Raw genomic sequence first — 19,862 nt, forward strand, 5'->3', positions numbered from 1 at the left:
CCCACAGTGCTGGGATTACAGGCATGAGTCACCACATTCTGCCAATACTGCCCTTACTTCTAGATGGTATTCTGTGGGTCTTCTAGGTGGCTACAATGGAAGCCAGAGCCTCTGTGGGACTAGCTGGCTGGACCTAGGCACGTAGAGCTACTGTGGCTCACATTATATGGGTGTGATGTAACCATGTCAAGGTTGTCCTGAGGGGAGTCTGAAGGAGTTGGCTGTGTAGGGGTGAGGCAGTGCAGCAGTCACTCAGGGGCTCCACGGAACAAGCGGCCAAGACTCAGCAGTTGGGGGCAGTGGGCAGGTGAATCTTTAGAGGAACATAAATATACCTCGCACACCAGGCCTCTCTCTAAATAAATAGAAGCATCCTTTTGGGGAAGGTAATAAAATAGTAATAAATGTAGTAGTAAAACAAATATACAGTACCTTATAGAGTGTTCATCTCATTTCTCTTCCATGAAAGCCTGGTGAGGTGTGTGGTATTATCTTGCTTTTTACCAAGAACTTGAGACCTAGAGTTGCTAAATGCCTTGCTATGGTTAAGAGGTATAGCAGTCTTCAGTTACAGCCTTTCATATTATTCCTTTAAGAAAATGAGATGTTCCTTCTGAATGTATACTAGTACATTTTTAAAAGAGGAGGAGAAGATGAAGTATCCTTCAGTTAATTTCTGTAAAACGTCATTTCAAGAGATCCAGAAAGGCTTCCAATGCCAAATTCTGCCAAACTGCCATCAAGCCAGAAATTTAACCATTAAAGAGTCATCTCACTTCCTCTTTGGTTCTCTCTTCTCCTCTCCCCTCCCCCCTGACCCCTGCCAAGACAGAGTCTCTGTTACCCAGGCTGGAGTGCAGTGGTGTGATCTTGACTCCCTACACCCTCCACCTCCTGGATTCAAGCAATTCTCCTGCCTCATCCTGAGTAGCTGTGATTACAGGTGTCTGCCATCATGCCCAGCTAATTGTTTTATATTTTTACTATGGATGGGATGGGGTTTGTCATGTTGGCTCAATCACTGGTCTCAAACTCTTGACCTCAAGTGATCTGCCCACCTCGGCCTCCTTAAGTGCTGGGATTATAGGCGTGAGCCCCTGCGCCTGGCCTCTTCTCCTCTTTTTAAATGCAGCCATCCAGTCATTCATTTCTTAGAGGAGCGGTGGTTCATTTGCTGATAATCGGAAGAAGCCAGTGAGTTCTGGGTGGGGATGTGGGAGGACCAAAGTGAGAGAAAGGAAAATAGAAACCCCTAAAGGCAATTTGCTACCTTCCTGATTTTGACTTTGGGCCCTGATTCCAGCACTCAAGCCTTTTCTGGAGTTTGTCCAGACTTCTCCATTGGAGCAGAGAACATTCCAGAATTGCTTTTAAATATGCTGGTCTAATCTGCAGAGCTTCTGGCTGGGATTCTTGTAGGAGAGGACTCCAGGGCCTTGTCCCGGCTCCACTGAGCCTGCAGGTTTCTGCAGGGAGGTCACGAATGTGAGGAATGGTGCTTTGTTACCCAATAGAATTTCCCTGTTGCTGGTCACTCTCATAAGGTAGCTGGAGGCCTCAGCCACTGAAATGCCCTTCTCCTTCCCAAACAAGTGATAGGAAATGGGTTGAAGTAGCACTTAAGATAACTGCCCTCATTTCTACAGACAGCTTTTATTTTTATTTATTTATTTATTGTTTATTTTATTTTATTATTATTATACTTTAAGTTTTAGGGTACATGTGCATAATGTGCAGGTTAGTTACATATGTATACATGTGCCATGCTGGTGTGCTGCACCCATTAACTCATCATTTAGCATTAGGTATATCTCCTAATGCTATTCCTCCCCCCTCCCCCCACCCCACAACAGTCCCCAGAGTGTGATGTTCCCCTTCCTGTGTCCACAATGAGATACCATCTCACACCAGTTAGAATGGCAATCATTAAAAAGTCAGGAAACAACAGGTGCTGGAGAGGATGTGGAGAAATAGGAACACTTTTACACTGTTGGTGGGACTGTAAACTAGTTCAACCATTGTGGAAGTCAGTGTCGCGATTCCTCAGGGATCTAGAACTAGAAATACCATTTGACCCAGCCATCCCATTACAGACAGCTTTTAAACTGGCCTTTTTTACTGGCCATTTTCTTCGTCCTTAAACATTCAGTTTAGACTTTTGCTTTGTTCTGTGGATCCTGGAAGTCAGATTCTAGCACAGGCTTGAGAGTGCAGCAGTATCACATTCTCCATTCAGATAGCTAAAATTTAGATTCTCATCTTCTCATATATCTCCTAATTTGCCAAGATGTAGCTCCTTTGCTGAATACAGCAAAATGACATCATTTATGTTGCCTGATCAGAGTTGCAAAATTGTTGCTTAGCCAGACTAAAAAAAAAAGCAAGCAAGGGAAAAAGGAAAAATAAGCAGGTTTTTAGATAATGTGTACATTCTGTGAAATATTTGTAATTAGGGGCAGAATTTACCAAGAGCTCAAGCAAAGAGTGGACATGTTGAGTTGGCACTGGTTGGAGAAGTGTGCATATTTTTATAAAGCCTTTGGAAAGCCAGTATTGACCTGTTTTTATTATGTTTATTGGCTCCCTTGATGATAGACAAACAGGCCTAACCTGGGGCCAACAGAATCAGCAGGAAATTTAGGTCACGGATAGTTGCATTTTAAAAACCCTGGGTTTTTAGAGGCTGCTCAATCATTGTAATTGATTGATGATAATATGACAACAAGAGTTCTTAAATCATTAAACGTGGCCAGATAAAGACGAATGACTGGTGGTTTTGTTGAATGCATAGTTCTCAATTCCCTGTGGTGTTCTGTTCTGCTCTCTGAAGAAGTCACTTGTCCCTTGTTTCATGCAACTTATGGCTCAACTGACCTGTTTACAGAAAACAGCCTCTTAAACTTGGCAGTTCTGTTTGAAGCACAGCATAACATCATTTCCCGAGAGATGGGAAAAAACGTTACAAAAAAGTTTATATCTCCCTTAAAACATATGCGTGTTTTAAACTGAGCATCCATTGAAAGTTGTTTTTTCCATCCTCTGAAATCAAGGCTTTTCCCTATCTTCCTAGCCAAAGGTACTTGTAGCTGAATTAGATTATTTGATGAATCCTGTAAGCTTCTTATGTTTTCCTGCTCTTACTTTGGATAAATGCTAATCTGTGATAAGAACTCTAAGTAGATAGCTCTGTTCTTCCCAGGACTCAGGAAATATGGCTGGTTTAATGTCATTTAAAAAACTTTTTATTGAAGTAAATATAATATAGAAAAGTACAGCTTTTCTATATTTTTACTAACTGAAGACAGCTGTGTAATCATCACCCAGCTCAACCTGGAAGATTATCAACAACCCTGGAAGCCCCTCTTTTGCTCTCTCCCGGTTACTCCCTCCCTCTAAGGAGTAGGGACTTCTGAAAATCTAGATACATTTCCCTTGGCTTTTGTATTTTACATGGATATAATTATATATTTTTTCTGACTTCTTCCATTATACATTATGTTTGTGAGTTTCATCTGTATTATCATTTTATGAAATTACAGAGCATTCATTCTCATTGTTATGTAATATTCCATTGTGTGAATATACCACATTTTTTCCTCCAGTGGCATTTTTAATAGAAGAGAAAGTTTGTAGAATGTTTTCACTTCCTCGAGGACTTCACTATTTCTCACTATCAGAATTGTATGCTCCACAGACACAGAATGTCAGCTAGTGCCCCTTATAGGAATACATTTTGGGAAGCACGTTGATACTTTGAGATTAACCTTTCTGTGTTTATTTTCATCTGCTTATCCTGTCTATTAAGTTTTCTTGGTGCATTCTTCTACCTTTCCTGCCTCTCACCCTTGCCATTATTTTGCTCCTCACTCCAGAATCCTTCAATTAATTCTATTCTCTTTTTTTGTCCTGGGCTTAGACATCCTACTTTCTGAAATATTTCTATCTGTCCCATTCTTACATTTTACACCAATTCTGTCCTCTGTGTTTTCTCCTTTGAAACCCCCCCTCCTTTTCTGAACCTCCTCTAAAAATCTTGGAATAATTCTAGACTCTTTTGCTTATACTCTGTATTCAGTCTATCGACAAACCACTGCCTTTAACTTCAAAATCTCTGCAAATTCCACCAGTTCACATTACATTCAATGCTCCTTCCTTGATCCAAGCCCCATTGTTTCTCACTTGGTTTATTGAAATTGCTTCCTGTCTCCCTGCCTATACCCTTGTCCCTCTAGTTTTTTCTCTTCACCATAGCCGAAATGAGAAAACCTTTAAAACAAGATCATACCAGTTCTGTGCTCAGAACCTCTGTGACTTCCATGTCAGAAGAAATGCAGAAGTTCTAACAATGGGCCGGCTACACCACCCTAAATGATCTGGCCCCTTCTCTGCCTTGTCTTACCACTCTTCTGTTTCCATTGCTAAAGGAACTAAATCTATCTTGACAATTTCTGTAACATTGATCTAGCACCCTCTCCCTTCTTTGCATCTGAAGCCCATGCCATAGTTCCAGTCTGTCATCTTTAAATAAGCTGCTCATGGAGACCATTTCTACCCTGTTAGAGGACTTTGGAATCTGATTCTTTTTCATGCATTTTTTTGTGCATATCTCTTAAGTACATCCCATCCTTTTTCATATAGTGGTAGGTATACATACAAAATACTGCATTTGCACAGCATATACTGGGTTCACAGAAATTATGGTCACTGGCCCAGGGGCACTAGCTGTCGTAGGCCCCAGCCAGCTGTCACTAGGGCTTCTGAAGGGGGTGGTCATGGCATGGTGACATCCTGGATGGGAATATCTGCCTTAATATCTGTGGCACATAGTATATATGTGCCAAGGGGGTGGGGGAAATCTGGTTTCCCTCTGCTGGAGGTTTTAACTTTGACTGAGACTTTGGGCTAGTCGTGTGCCTTACCAGAGAACTCTAAGGAGCCACAAGTCAGTAGATTACCTTTGATGTCTAAAGTTTCCCTGCTACTGCCTCTACTCTCATGTAATTTATCTATTGTCTTATAAGCTGGGTCTCTTAACTATTTGTCCTAGTCAGAATCCTTGTCATAATCATCCTTGTCCCAAGGATTTGGATTCCGCTTCCCTGCAAACTCTAGCTTTCTTCTGACTGGGAAGCACTGGAGACGAAAATGTGTAGTAGACTCGATGTATATTTTGAAGAAAGATGGCGTTGGGTTGGATTCCAGCTCAAACATTCACCAGCTGATATCTTCAACAAGTAATCTTTTTCAAACTCAATTTCCTCCTCTGTAATAATTATAGCCATATTACAGGGTAATTAGGAGGACTAAATGAGATAATCTACAATTATATCTTTATAAATGTTTATTTTTTTCTTTTTTTCTAATGTCAGCTATTTCATTGTAGAGACAAGTATGATTTCAATACCAACTGTATTCAAAGGGCGGAGCTAGGTCCTGGAGATGGGATTAGGAATAAAATGTGGTTCTTGCTATTGAGGATTTTTCAGTCTTAGAAGAAAGCTAGATATGAATAGATAACTAAATTTAGGGTGATAAGAGCCATGGCAGACAGACAGAGAGGCTTCTTTGGGATTGCAAAATAGGCACATTTAACCCATTTAGGGAAGGTCAAAGAAGATAATGCTTAGGTTGAATCCTGAGACAAAGTGAAGAGGGAAAAGAACAGTCTAGGCAGGGAGATTTGCATGCATAAAAGCACAGAGGCAAACGCAAGTAGTTCAGTAAAGTTTAATTGTAATCTGTCAGAAAAGAAGTCGTGACTGTTGAGGCTAAGCAGTTAATTGGGGCCAAGAAGATAAATGGGATGCATATGTAATGTTAAGGGCTTTGTCTGGAGGACTTTATTTAACATTAAATAATTTTAAGTGGATCAGTTTTTTGTTTTAGAGTGAGATATATTGTGGCTAGAGATGATGGTAATTACAACTTAAGTGGTAGGGGAAGGAATGGATAAGAAGGGATGGATATATAAAAATCATCAAGACTTGGCTGATTTGATGTGGCAGGGGCAAGGGAGAATTCTGGTAGAGTCCAAGCTTCTGACTTGGTCAACTGGAAGAGTGATGGTACCACACAACAGTATAGGATGTAGAGGATGAAGAGCAAATTTGGGGGTACAAATAGTGATTTCAGCTTTAGACACATTGAATCAAATTTACAGGTGAGATATACAAGTGGAGAAGTCCAATAGGCAGTTTTGGCTGGGTTTGGAGCAAAGGAGAGAAATTTGGCTGGAGATATGTATTTACGTGTTATATTATTATGCAGATTAAAATGCTATACCAAAAGAAGTGATATAGGGACTCGAACAGGTTAGCTTATTTCACTTTAACACTGCAGTCTAGAAATAGTTGGATGGTCCAGTCCACATGCCATTCAAAATGTGGTCTACATTATTTGTGCTGGAACTACATAATCCCTCCACTGGAGGTTTTAACCTGGGCTAAGTTTCTGAGGCCATTCATGTACCTTACCAGGGGACTCGAAGGAGCTACAAGATCAGAAGCATTGACATCAACCTGGAAGTTTTTTAGAAGTGCAGAATCTTTAGGCCCCATCCCAGACCTAACAAATTTAGCTGAGCGCAGATAATTTACATGAACATTAAGTTTTGAGAAGCTCTGATCCAGGGAGCTAATCTTCCTTCTATCTTGTTTCTCAGCCTTTCTCTCTAACAACGTAGATGAAGCTGGATTACAACCACTTTATCTGTATTTCAGCTGTGGAGAGAGGAAAAGAGAGTAGAAAATAATGAGCTTTCTTTTTAGGATTTGATATCCTTAAATTGGTAACTATTGATATTTACTCTGTTAGAAATTAATACTGAGAAAATTGAAAAGTATTCTTAAAAAAATAAATCCATTGATTCATAGTATAAATAACATATTTTATGAGGAGTAACCATATTTCCAGAACAAAAAAAAATGAGGATGACATTTGTTTATATTTTTGAAAATATTTTTAATGTTTTGCTGAATAGAAAACAGCTGGATTCTTATGTTTGCTTCCTCATTCAATAGGCTGCTATATATTGTTTTGGTTGAAAAATATGAAAAAAATCAAGCCTCATGCAGACATACAGTTGGAAAAGGGAGGAATATTGTGATAGCTTTTTTAGATGCTTGTGGATATCCTTGTTTGATGCTGTATCTAAACTCTACAAGTAGTGATTACTTGAAGGTAAGTTGTAATGTGGCATTGGAAACCCTATCAATGAGCTTTTTGTACCCTTTTACATTAAAATTCACTGGTCTACCTTGTATTTTGGATGGATCTTTAGCCTATGCCTGATTTTCTTACATCATGCATTGGTCATTTGGAAAGCATTTTGATTCACCAAATTATACAGATGTTCCAAATGTCAACACATTTTATTATGTAATTCAAAAAATCACATTTAATGTCACCAATGATCTCATCAGAAAAGTTTTTAAGAATAGATCATCTGGCAGTGGCATATATAAGTTTTCCAGAATTCCAATTTTTGCCAGAATTTTGACATTGACAGTAAGTATATCGGTTGTTTTCCTTGAAGGAACAGGCTCACTTTGTTCATTTTGGAGAAAATATGTGCCAAATAGCCAAGTTTTAAAAATTGTAACTTCTATGTCATTCTTTCAAGTAACAATGCTATTGCATGAAAGAAGAGATTACTTCAGTACACAACTCAAAACAATTGCACAAGTGCTTTTTCTAGGGATAACCATTGTCATTAGTATATAGCAGAAGTGCTTCATACATACTCCCATTTTGTCATGCACAATATTAAAGAGACATTTAGGATTGAAAGTCAATAAGATTAATAAGTTTGACCGCTTTGTCATGAGCTCTTTGTTTGTTTGTTTTGAGACGGAGTCTCACTCTGTCGCCCAAGCTGGAGTGCAGTGGCGCAATCTCGGCTCACGGCAAGCTCCGCCTCCTGGGTTCACGCCATTCTCCTGCCTCAGGCTCCCGAGTAGCTGGGACTACAGGTGCCTGCCACCACACCCGGCTAATTTTTTTGTATTTTTAGTAGAGACGGGGTTTCGCCGTGTTAGTCAGGATGGTCTCGATCTCCTGACCTCATGATCTGCCCGCCTTGGCATCCCAAAGTGCTGGGATTACAGGCCAGGAGCTCTTTTCTCTTTTCTTTTTTTTTTTTTTTTTTTGAGTTGAGTCTCACTCTGTCACCCAGGCTGGAGTGCAATGGCATGATCTTCAGCTCACTGCAACCTCTGCCTCCCGGGTTCAAGCAATTCTCCTGCCTCAGCCTCCTGAGTAGCTGGGATTACAGGTGCCTGCGACCATACCTGGCTAATTTTTGTATTTTTAGTAGGGACGGGGTTTCACCATATTGGCCAGGCTGCTCTCTTGGCCAGGCTGGTCTGGAACTCCTGACCTCATGATCCACCCACCTGGGCCTCCCAAAGTGCAGGGATTATAGGTGTGAGCCACTGTATCTGGCCATATCAAGAGCTCTTAAGTGAAACTGGCTTTTACAAAATTCAGCTGTGAGTATATATAGCTCACAAAATATAGCCTAGTGGTAAAGAATTCAGTGACTATTAGTTTGGAGCTGCTGCCTTTATCTGTGTTGTTACCTGCAAATTTACCCACCATACTTTTGCACTATTAGTGCAAATGTCAATACAGTGAAAAAGGTAAAGAATGTATTACTGTTATTACAAAAATAATTTTGACCTCATGGACCTCTTGACAGAATCTCTGGGATCTCAGGAGCCTGTGGACCAAACTTAGAAAACTGCTGTCCTCGTATATAATTATTCTGGATCTGATAAATATTGGCTTATGAGATTACATGATTTTGAACTGACTAGTTCTTGGTAAAATTATTAAGTAGCAAACTTTAAATTCAGTGTGTCTCTGTGTCTTTCCTCTCTATCACATCCCTGAAGACATGCACTGGATCCCTAGTGGTACAGGTGGAATGGATACAGCTGAATTGCCTGTTCATGCATGTTATTGCTTCTTCATTTAATCATTCAGCAAGTACATATTGAGCCCTATGTCTTAGGCTGTCTTGTGCTGCTACAACAATACCTGAGACTGGGTAATTTATAACAACTAGAAATTTATTGGCTTATGGTTCTGGAGGCTGGGAAGTCCAATATCAAGGTGCTGGCGTTTGGTGAGGGCTTTTTGCTGCATTATCCCTTACAGAAAGGTGGAAAGGTTGAGAGAGCAAGAGAGGGCTGAATTTGCTGCTTTATAACTGCACCAGTCCCACCCATGAGGGTAGAGCCCTTATGGCCTAATTATCTCTTAAATGTCCCACTTCTTAATACTGTTACAATAGCAATTAAATTTCAGCTTGAGTTTCGGAGGGGACAAACATTCAAACCACAGCATCCTACCCCCATGTACCAGATTCTCTGCCTGAGTTGTGTGCCCTGATGCAGAACTTCTCAGGCCCTACCTCACATCAACCACTTGTATTAATTTTCTATTGCTGCTGTAGCAAATTACCACAAATTTAGTGGCTTAACACAACAACGGATTTGTTCTCTTACTGTTCGGAAGGTCTTATTGGATTAACATCAAGATGTCATCAGCGTTGTCTCTCTTTCTGGAGGCTCTAGGAGAGAATTTGTTTCCTTGCTCTTTCCAGCTTCCACGGGCCCCCTGCATCCCATGGCTCATGGCCTTCTTCTTCCATCTTCAAAGCCATAAATGTTGAATCTCTGTGATTCTTCATCATCACATCTCTCTCTCAGCACAGCCAGGAAAAGTCCTCTATTTTTAAGCACTCATATGATTAGATTGGCCCTACCCAGATAATGTAGGCAATCTTCCCATCTGAAGATCTGCAACCTTCATCACATCTGCAAAGTCCCTTTTGCCAGATAGAGTATCACAGTCACAGATTCCAGGGACTAGGATGTGGGCTCCTTTGAGCACTCTGTCAGGCTCCCACTGGCAACATCCTATGAGCCTGCACACACCATGGCTTGGCTGAAGCTTGGAGGATGATATGGTTTGGATATTTGCCCCCTCCAAATCTCATGTTGAAATGTGATTCTCAGTGTTGGAGGTGGGGCCTGGTGGGAGACGTTTGGATCATGAGGGCAGATCCCTCTTGATTCCTAGGTGCCCTCCTCACAGTAGTGAGTGAGTTCTTGCTCAGAGTTTATGTGAGATCTGGTTGTTTAAAAGAGTATGCTACCTGCTCCCCCGACCTCCATTCTCTTTCACCATGTGATATGCCAGCTCACTCTTTGCCTTCTACCATGATTGTAAAGCTTCCTAAGACCTTACCAGAAGCTGAGCAGATGATTGTGCCATGCTTGTACAGCCTGCAGAACTGTGAGAGAAATTAACCTCTTTTCTTTATAAATTACCTAGCCTCAGGTATTCCTTTATAGCAATGCAAACAAACTAACACAGAAAATTGGTACGAGGAATGGGGTATTGCTATAAAAATACTTGAGAATGTGGAAGTGGATTTGGAACTTGGGAATGGGCAGAGGCTGGAAGAGTTTGGAGAGCTCAGAAGAAAAAAGGAAGATGAGGGAAAGTTTGGAGCTTATTAGAGAGTGGTTCAATAGTTGTGACCAAAATGCTGATAGAAATATGGGCAGTGATGGCCCAGGCTGATGAGGTCTCAGTTGGAAATGAGAAAGTTATTGAGAATTGGAGTGATGGTCACTCATGTTATGCAAGATGACTTAGAGTTTCTGGCAGAAGAAATTTCTAAGCAGCAAAACATTCATGATGTGGTATGGTTGTTTCTAACAACCTATGACCAGATATAGGAGCAAAAAAATTACTTAAAGTTGGAATTTATATTTAAAAGGGAAGCAAAGCATAAAAACTTGGAAAAGTCACAATCTGGCCATGTAGTAGAGATGGAAAGAGCATTTTCAGGAGAGGAATACAAGCAGACTGTGGAGCAACAACTTACTAGAGAGATTTTACATGACTAAAAGGGATCCAAGTGCTAATATCCAAAACAATGATAAAATGGCCTTGAAAGCATCAGAAATCTCCTTTGCAGCCCCTCCCATTACAGGGCCAGAGGTGTAGGAGGAAAGAATAGTTTCAGGGGCCAGATCTGAGGCCCCACTGCCCTATGCAGCCTCAGGACACTGCTCCCAGGATCCTGGCCACTCCAGCTCCAGCTGTGGCTCAAAGGGCCCCAGATACTACTTTAGTTGCTGCTCTGGAGGGCACAATCCATAAACCTTGGCAGGTTTCACATGGTTTTAAGACTGTAGGCACGCAGAGTGCATGAGTGAAGCAGGCTTGGCAGCTTCCCCCTAGATTTCAGAAGATGTATTGGAAAGCCTGGATGCCCAGGCAGAAACCTGTTGAAGAGGTGGAGCCCCTGCAGAGAGAATCTACTAAGGCAGTGTGGAGGGGAAATGTGAGGTTGGTGCCCCCACACAGATTCCACACTGGGACACTCTCGAGATGAGCTTTGTGGGAAGGAGGGCACCATCCTCCAGACTGCAGAATGGTGGAGCCATTGGCAGCTTGCATCCGGAGCTTGGAAAAGCTGCAGACACTTACCTCTGACCCATGAGAGCAAACTTCATGGTTGCACCCTTCAAAGCCACAGGGGCAGGGCTGTCAAAGGCCTTGGGAGCCTACTTCTCACACCAGTGTGCCCAGGATGTGAGACATAGGGTCAAAGATTTTTTTTTGGAGCATTAAGGTTTAATGTCTGCCCTGCTGGGTTTTAGACTTGTGTAGGGTCTGTTGCCCCGTTCTTTTGGCTGATTCCTCCTTTTTGGAATGGGAACATCTACCCAACTTCTATACCACCATTGTATCTTGGAAGTAAATAGCTTGTTTTGATTTTTCAGGCTTATAAGTGAAAGGAACTTACTTTGAGTCTATGATGAGACTTTGGACTTTTGAGCTGATTCTGGAATGAGTCAAGACCTTGGACTATTGGGAGGGGATGACTGTATTTTTTATTGCAAGGACATGAGATTTGAGGAGGCCATGGATGGAATGATATTTGGATATTCGCCCCCTCCAAATCTCATATTGAAACCCCTATACCTAAGAATGAAGTTTTTGCTTCATCAGAAATTCTTGTGTTCAGCTTTAGTGGATGTCACAAAACAGGTTTTAATAGTGTTTATGTTAATATTCACTCCTTGTAGCAATGTATGAGACGTTTAGTGGCTCCACATCCTTGCCTACATTTGATATTGGAAGGTTCTTTTTTTAATTTTTTTTTTTTCACTTAGCCATTCCAGTTAGTATGATACGGATTTACTGTGAATTTAGCTTGCATTTTCCTGTTGATTAATGACGCTGAGTACATGTATATGTGCCTAATGGTATTTGGATATCCTCTTTCATGAAGTCTCAAGCTTTGGTATACTTTGTACTGATTCTTTGAAGTGTTTTGTTTATATAGGAGACTGGATTTACCTTTTACTGCCTTATTAATTACATCTGATGAACAGAAATTTTAGTAAAGTCTGGTTTGTCAAAAATAATAATACAAAACGACCGAAATGTGATCCCCAGTGTTGGAGGTGGGGCCTGGTGGGAGATGTTTGGGTTATGGGGGTAGATCCCTCATTAATAGCTTGGTGCCCTCTTCATGGTAACAAGTGAGTTCTTGCTTTGAGTTCATAAAAGATCTTGTCGTTTAAAAGAGTGTGGTACCTCCTCACTTCTCTCTTGCTCTCTCTTATCATGTGATGTGCTGAGCACCCCCTTTGCCTTCCTTTGTGATTGAAGATTCCTGGGGCCTTACCAGAAGCCAAGAGATGCTAATACCATGCTTGTACAACCTGCAGAACTGTGAGCCAAATAAATCTCTTTTCCTCGTAAAGTACCAAGCCTCAGGTATTCCTTCATAGCAACACAAATGGACTAACATGATGAGTTGCAGAGATGGGTTCTCCAGCAGAAGCTTAGCATGATTTGGAGTTTTACTGAGTGTTTTCAGGCTGTGCACCATAGAAGGGCAGGTGTACAGCCAGCCTGGCCTGCTCTGCAGCCACGTGGAATAAAGCCTGTTTGCTCCTCATGCCTGCCAAGGTAGCCAGTACAGAGACAAACTCTGACTTTGCAGTGGCATTTTAATTGAACCAAAAAGGTCAGCTTTCTTAAAAAAACACATATTTTACAGAGGGCCTTTTGCGCGTAGTGACTGAGGACTCATTCAAGAATAACAGGAGCCCCAGACTTCAGATAAACAAAAGGTTTTGTCACTCTAGACACAGCTTCAGTCTTCTACCTCCTGCTAGTAAGCCCATTTATATCAAAACAAATGAGAAACTTAATCTCAGTACTTTGTAAGGAAACCTTTTTTCTTTTGGTCTCATATTTGGTTTGCTGTGCATGTCCTTTTTAAATGGCAGTGTTTAATAATGTTTATATTGCCTTTGACCTTTCACTGACTGTTGTAGTTAAGTTCCAAGATGTGATTTCAAACCCAGTATTTATAGGCTGCCCCTCCCTCCTTTGAGACTACTAACTTCCTCTTCTTAGAAGTTCTAATTCTCTTTCCAACCATCTTAATCAGTTCTAAGAAAGGAGCCTGTGGGGTAGTAGGTGGGAGTCGTGGTAGTAATATTTTATATTTACTGGTTGTGTAATTCACTTCTGATGTTACAACTTCAGAACAACCTGATAAAGCAAAAGCTATGATTATATATTCCTAAATCAGGTAAAGTACTTTCCCCAAATTAGCCCTCAGAAAATAGGGCATCACCTTATATTTGAGTCTTTACAAAGACTACCCTATTATGGGGATTACGTCATTTGAAACCACAAAGTAGTTTAAGCAATTGTCCCAATGTTATGCACACAGATGGCTGTGATATAGGATTGTCTAATATTCAGGCATTTATGGTATTGTTTCCATTTTACACATGAGGAAATTGAGACTTGGAGAAGGTAAATAATTTGCCCAAGGTCATACAGCTAGTAATTGGTACAGCCTGGATTGAAACCCAAGCATATTATCTTATTCCCACATCCTTATTATTAATCCTCTTGAGATTCTATCTTCTGCCTTTAAAACATTTTCAATCTATGGAGTCACGGATTTTTTTTCTTCCTTATTGTCAAGGTTCCATTCTAAGAATAGAGAAGAGCAGAAAATGTATAAACATTCAGTTTGGAACCATGCTTTTATGGATAGCACTAGGAGGGTCTAGTCTAGTTTACCTTCCAAGCCAAAGTGGCACAGGGTTCTCCTTGCTTCATCTTGGGCAGATGACCACCCTGCCTCTCTTTGCCACTGATGGAGACTTGACTGCTTCCTGGGTCAGTCCCTTATCTTGGCTGATGGCTCTGGTTGTGAGGAGTTCTTCCTGACCACGAAGTCTTTATTTCTCATCCTTGCCCTCCCTTCCCCTTTCTTCTTTTCCCCTTCCTTCTCCCTCCTTTACCTTCCCTAAGCATTTTATTTTAGAATAGCTTTAGATTTACAGAAAAGTTCCCAAGATAGTACAGAGAGTTTCTGTATACTCTTTAATGTTAGAATCTTATACTACTGTGGTGCATTTATCAAATATAATAAACTAACATGGGTACATTAACTATAAACTCCAGACTTCATTCAGATTTCATTAATTTTCCCCTAAAGTCCTTTTACTATTCCAAGAGGCCATCCAGGATACTACAATTACATTTAGTAGTTAGGTTATTTTTTTAGTTTCAACTGGCATGTGATAGATTTTGGGTCTTTCCTGATTGTTCATGATCTTCATAATTTGGAGGAGTACTGGCCAGGCATTTTGTAGAATGTTGCTCAGTTGGGATTTGTCTGATGTTTTTGTCATGGTTAGACTAGGGTTATGGGTTCTGGGGAAGATACTGGAAAGGTGAAGCACCATTCTCTTCAAATCACATGAGGGAAGATGGCATCATCTTAGGGACATGATATCAATATGTTTTATCACTGGTTATGCTAAGGTAAAGATACACGTTTATTTTCCCTTCCAAAAATACTCTACTTTTAGAAGCAAGTCACTACATGCAGCCCATATTCAAGGGATAGGGAGAATTAAGTGCTACCTCCTGAAGGTAAAAGTATCTACATAGGTTACTTGGAATTCCTTAAGGAAGATTTGTCTCTTCCTCTACATTTATATTTATTAATCCAACCACTCATTTATATCAATATGGACTGACATATATTTATTGTATACTTTGGGTTAAAATCAAATACTACTTTATTTATTTTGGGTTTCATGTTGTTCCAGCTTTGGTCACTGGGAAGTCTTACATTTGGCTTGTGTGTCCTTTTGACTTGTGCTTATCATTTTGGTTTGTTAGCACTTTCTTACTTTTAAAAAAGACTTTGCAGACTCATCTTGAATTTTCCTTTCCCCATCCCTAGAATCACTTCTCTGAGGATTCCTGTTTCCTTTTATTGGAGAATGATATTAGAAACTAAGATCTGGCCACTGGCTGTCATCATTGCTACTGTGTCAGCACTACTTCCCAGTGGACAGAGTAGGAAATACATGTATCCATGCCAGCCCATGTTACATGCATGTCTACAGTTATTTCTGGATTTGTCCATCTGTATCCACAATAAAGCTTTTCTTCTTTGAGCATTAAAAAAAATTTTTTTTAGAGACAGGGTCTTGCTGTGTTGCACTGGCACAATCATAGCTCACTGCAGCCCCAAACTTCTGGGTTCAAGCGATCCTTCTGCCTCAGCCTCTTGAGTAGCTGGGGCTACAGGCACATGCCACCATGCTCAGCTAGTTTTTCGTTTTATGTAGAGACAGGAGTCTCGCTATGTTGCCCAGGCTCTTCTCAAACTCCTGGCCTCAAGTGATCCTCCCCTATTGGCCTCCCAAAGTACTGGAATTACAGGCATGAGCCACCACACCTGGCCTTTTTTGAGCATTTATGTTTTGCTAAGTAGCCAGCAGTAAGAGTATGAATTGCTGCCCTCACAACAATGGTAAAGTTTTTAAAAAAAGAAAAGGGGAAGAAAGTGAAAATGGAGACCTGGGCATAACATGACTTATTGCCCAGCCATCCTCTGGTCAGATCATGTCATTTTAGAAAGAAGAGATCCTGAGAAGTTAAGGAGTTAGAGGAACAATCAGGGTTGGAATCTAGCTTTTTTGAAATAGAGTCTGTTTATTCCACCATCTCTGATGGCTCTGTAAGACTGGTCAATATTCCTGACTTTGTATTCAGATCAGTTATAGGCTTCTTGGGATGCATTAAACAGATTTAGAATGTAAGTTTAGAAATTGGTATGTACAACAGAATACTGATAGAGTATCACTAGTGAGAGATTTTATTCTCTTGCACGTATCATAGACCAGTGACTTGAAAATGAAGCTCTGAAGGCCAGATGTTAGTGAATGAATCTTTACAAATGATCATGATGATGATTCTATTCTGTTTTATAACTATATAAACTTTTTATAACTATATTTTAAAAAATCATTTTGCTCTGGGGGGAGACCCAGAGGGCCCCTGTAGGATAGGTGCTTTATGTATAGACATAGTTTCTAGAAATGGGACATAAAGCAATGAAAGAATCTGTTTATTGTCATCCAAGGAGGTAGTGGTAGAGTAAACAGCAAAAATGAAAGCTGCAGCCTTCACGACCTTTCTTTAACAGGCCAACCACAGGACTCTTTTCTTTTAAATTACTTTTGGCAGCTTATAAAGCAAAGAAACACTTGAGCGTTCCTCTAGAGCAAGTTTGCCCAACCCATGATCCATGGGCTGCATGTGGCCCAGGATGGCTTTGAATGCAGCAGCCCAACAGGAATTCATAAACTTTCTTAAAACATTATGAGATTCTTTTGCAATTTTTTGAAAACTCATCAGCTGTCATTAGTGGTAGTATATTTTATGTGTGGCTCAAGACAGTTCTTCTTCTAATGTGGCCTAGGGAAGCCAAAAGATTGGACACCCCTGCTCTAGAGAGACTCCTGAAGCTACAGGGCAGCCCTAGGGTGTCTTCAAAACTTTCGGCCCCCTGGTCCTTTGGAAGCATGTGTGTGTTTACACTTGGTAAATTGTGTCTTGTCACCATGTGACAGTAAAATCTCTGTTGCGTTCTTTTCCATTTTTACCTCGTCCATTCCAAGGACTGAACATTTTATTTTTCTATGGTACATTGTGAACATCCAAGATTTTTAGTGGAAATAAATGGTAACAGCTGTTTTTTGTGTATAAAATATAATTGTGAACCTTAACCTTGAGATGATCTATCCAAATTTTTCCAGGTGTGGAAATGGCTTGACTAGAAAAGCTCATTTTGGTAATCATTTCAGCACAGAACAACATTGAGCTGTTTGCTGTTAACTTTCTCTTCAAAAAGAGGAAGAGTTTCTATTGGTATTTCTTTATTCTAATATTTCCTTTTAACATGACTTTTCCTATGTAAACTGTATCCACAATAAAGCTTTTCTTCTTTGAGCATTAAAAAAATTTTTTTTAGAGACAGGGTCTTGCTCTGTTGTGCAGGCTAGAGTGCACTGGCACTATCATAGCTCACTGCAGCCCCAAACTATGTGTGCATATTCATACACACAGACACACATCTTAAGATGTTGTTTCCTTTCCTGCTTTATTTTTGTTTATAGCACTTACTACTCTAATATACTACACTAGTCTCTGCTTATCTGCATGGGATATTTTCCAAGACACAAGACTGCCAGTAGTTTCCTGAAACTATCCATAGTCCTGAATCCTGTATATACTGTGTTTTTTTCTATACATACCTATGATAAAGTTTAATTTGTAAATTAGGCACAGTAAGAGATTAACAATAACTAATAAAAATTAGAACAGTTATAATAATATAGTATACTAAAAGTTTTAGGAATGGGGTCTCTCTCTATCTCTGTCTCAAAATATCTTATTGTATGTAATATTTTTGGACCACAGGTAAGTGAAACAATGGAAAGCAAAACCATGGATAAGGGTGGGCTGCTGTTTATGTTTTACTTCTTTTGCTTTTTAATTGTTTTCTCTAACTAGAATGTAAACTCTATGAAAGCAGGGAATTTGTTTTGTGCACTGCTGTATTCCTAGACTAGTGCCTAGAACATAGTAGGTGCTCAATGAATGCTTCTGAATGAATAATGTAAGTTGCAAGTTGTGTTAATTTGGCCCCTGATTTGAATATAATATTCAATTTGTATTGAATATAAATACAAAGTGTAGAGTTTTATCTTACAGGATTATTTTATAGTTTAAGAGGAGTTAAATCATATTATTTAAGATGAGGATTTCTGTATCCACCAAAAATCTCAGAATTTATGATAGAAATATGTACAGTTTCTGGGAACTTATACAGTTACTCCAGTAACACAGTGCTATTATCACATTCAAAGAATTTTGAAATCCTCTGCTAAATATCACTCGAGAAGTTGTGGAAGATATAAAGGCAATTTTTTTTAATTTAATGCGAGTTATCTACTGACTCACTCAAAGAAATTTTGAACCCTAAGTGACCATTACCCTGCATGATTCTGTATTTTATTCATCAGATTTAGCAGAAAGTGACTTTTTGTTGTTTTAAAAAGTATTCTGGCTAATATTTGCTGATATAGAAACTATTATAAAGAATATGCTGGAAAATCCAAGGTGATTCCTCTGAAGTAGTGTCAGCATTCATTTGGATATATAGATGCTGCCATGTTTGTTTTTTTGTTAAATAATATTATCTTACAAATATACTATTTTTCTTTAAAATTTCAAGTATCTGAAGTACTTACTTTTTTTCTTTAAAATTAATGGACTCCTATTTGTTTAAGCAATGTTAAGGTGATATAATGGAACCTACAACTTGACTGGCCATTTTATAAATTAGGACTTTCAAAACAAAAACTCTGATGCCAAACTTCTTGTAGTATTCTCTCCAGGACAAGAAACACACAAATAAAAAGTGATGCAGTCAGTAAATATTATATACAGACTTGTTTGAAAGCTATCATTAGACTAATGTAATCCATAAATTATGTCTTTATACAAAATTGACATATTTTCATATCATTTTTTATTTTAGAGCATTGGGGAGTCAGCAATGTCCGTTGTGTTAAATCAGCTGCTGCCCATGATTAAGCCTGTAACCCAGAGGACCAACGAGGACTACAGCCCTGAGGAACTGCTGATCCTTCTCATTTATGTTTATTCTGTCACTGGAGAGCTCACAGTAGACAAAGACCTGTGTGAAGCAGAAGAAAAAGTCAAGAAAGCATTGGCTCAGGTCTTCTGTGAGGAATCTGAATTGTCACCTTTGCTGCAAAAAATTACGGGTGAGTGTCTAACAAAGATACGGGACACAAACATCACTGATACACGAAACAGGTTTCAAAATAAATACTGTTTTGGGAAGAGGAGGTAACCATCTTCACTGGAGTTGTTTGGAATTTCATGAGGCCTGATGAATGTTAGCCAGCCTATAGCAACAGTCCCCAACATTTTTGGCACCAAGGGCAGCCATCAGGGGACAGGGATGGAGGTGCATGGTTTCATGATGAAACCGTTCCACCTCACATCATCGGGCGTTAGTTAGAGTCTCATAAGGAGCATGCAACCTAGATCCCTCATGTGTGCAGTTCACAGTAGGGTTCACACTCCTATGAGAATCGAATGCTGCCGCTGATCTGACAGAAGGCGGAGCTCAGGCAGTAATGCTTGCTTGCCCACTGCACACCTCCTGCTGTGCCCGGTTCCTAACAGGCCATGGACGGGTACCTGTCTGCAGCCCAGGGTTGGCGACCCCTGGCCTATAGGATTAGAGGTTTCCACTGCAGTATTTTTCTGCAATGGCATGGTAGTGACATGGCCTGTCTTCTAATTGCTTGTCTAATTAATATTCCTTAGAGCCTAGACCTTGTTAAAATAGCAAAATACAGAGCGTATTATCTGTAAGGAAAAATAAAATGTAGTACATCCTATTC

General features: G+C 40.0%; 1 protein-coding gene across 2 annotated transcripts in view; it reads left to right on the forward strand.

Annotated features, from left to right (window-relative positions):
• The window catches only part of SCFD2 (sec1 family domain containing 2), a 511,769-nt gene that overhangs the window by 211,662 nt on the left and 280,245 nt on the right, over nt 1–19,862 (forward strand). For both annotated transcript variants that reach the window (XM_004038673.5, XM_063705303.1), the window contains exon 5: nt 18,965–19,214. In XM_004038673.5, the coding sequence (XP_004038721.1) occupies nt 18,965–19,214 (250 nt within the window). The remainder of the gene's footprint in view (nt 1–18,964; nt 19,215–19,862) is intronic.

This window comes from Gorilla gorilla, chromosome 3 (genome assembly GCF_029281585.2).
Source record: "Gorilla gorilla gorilla isolate KB3781 chromosome 3, NHGRI_mGorGor1-v2.1_pri, whole genome shotgun sequence".
In the NCBI taxonomy this organism is placed as follows: Eukaryota; Metazoa; Chordata; class Mammalia; order Primates; family Hominidae; genus Gorilla; species Gorilla gorilla.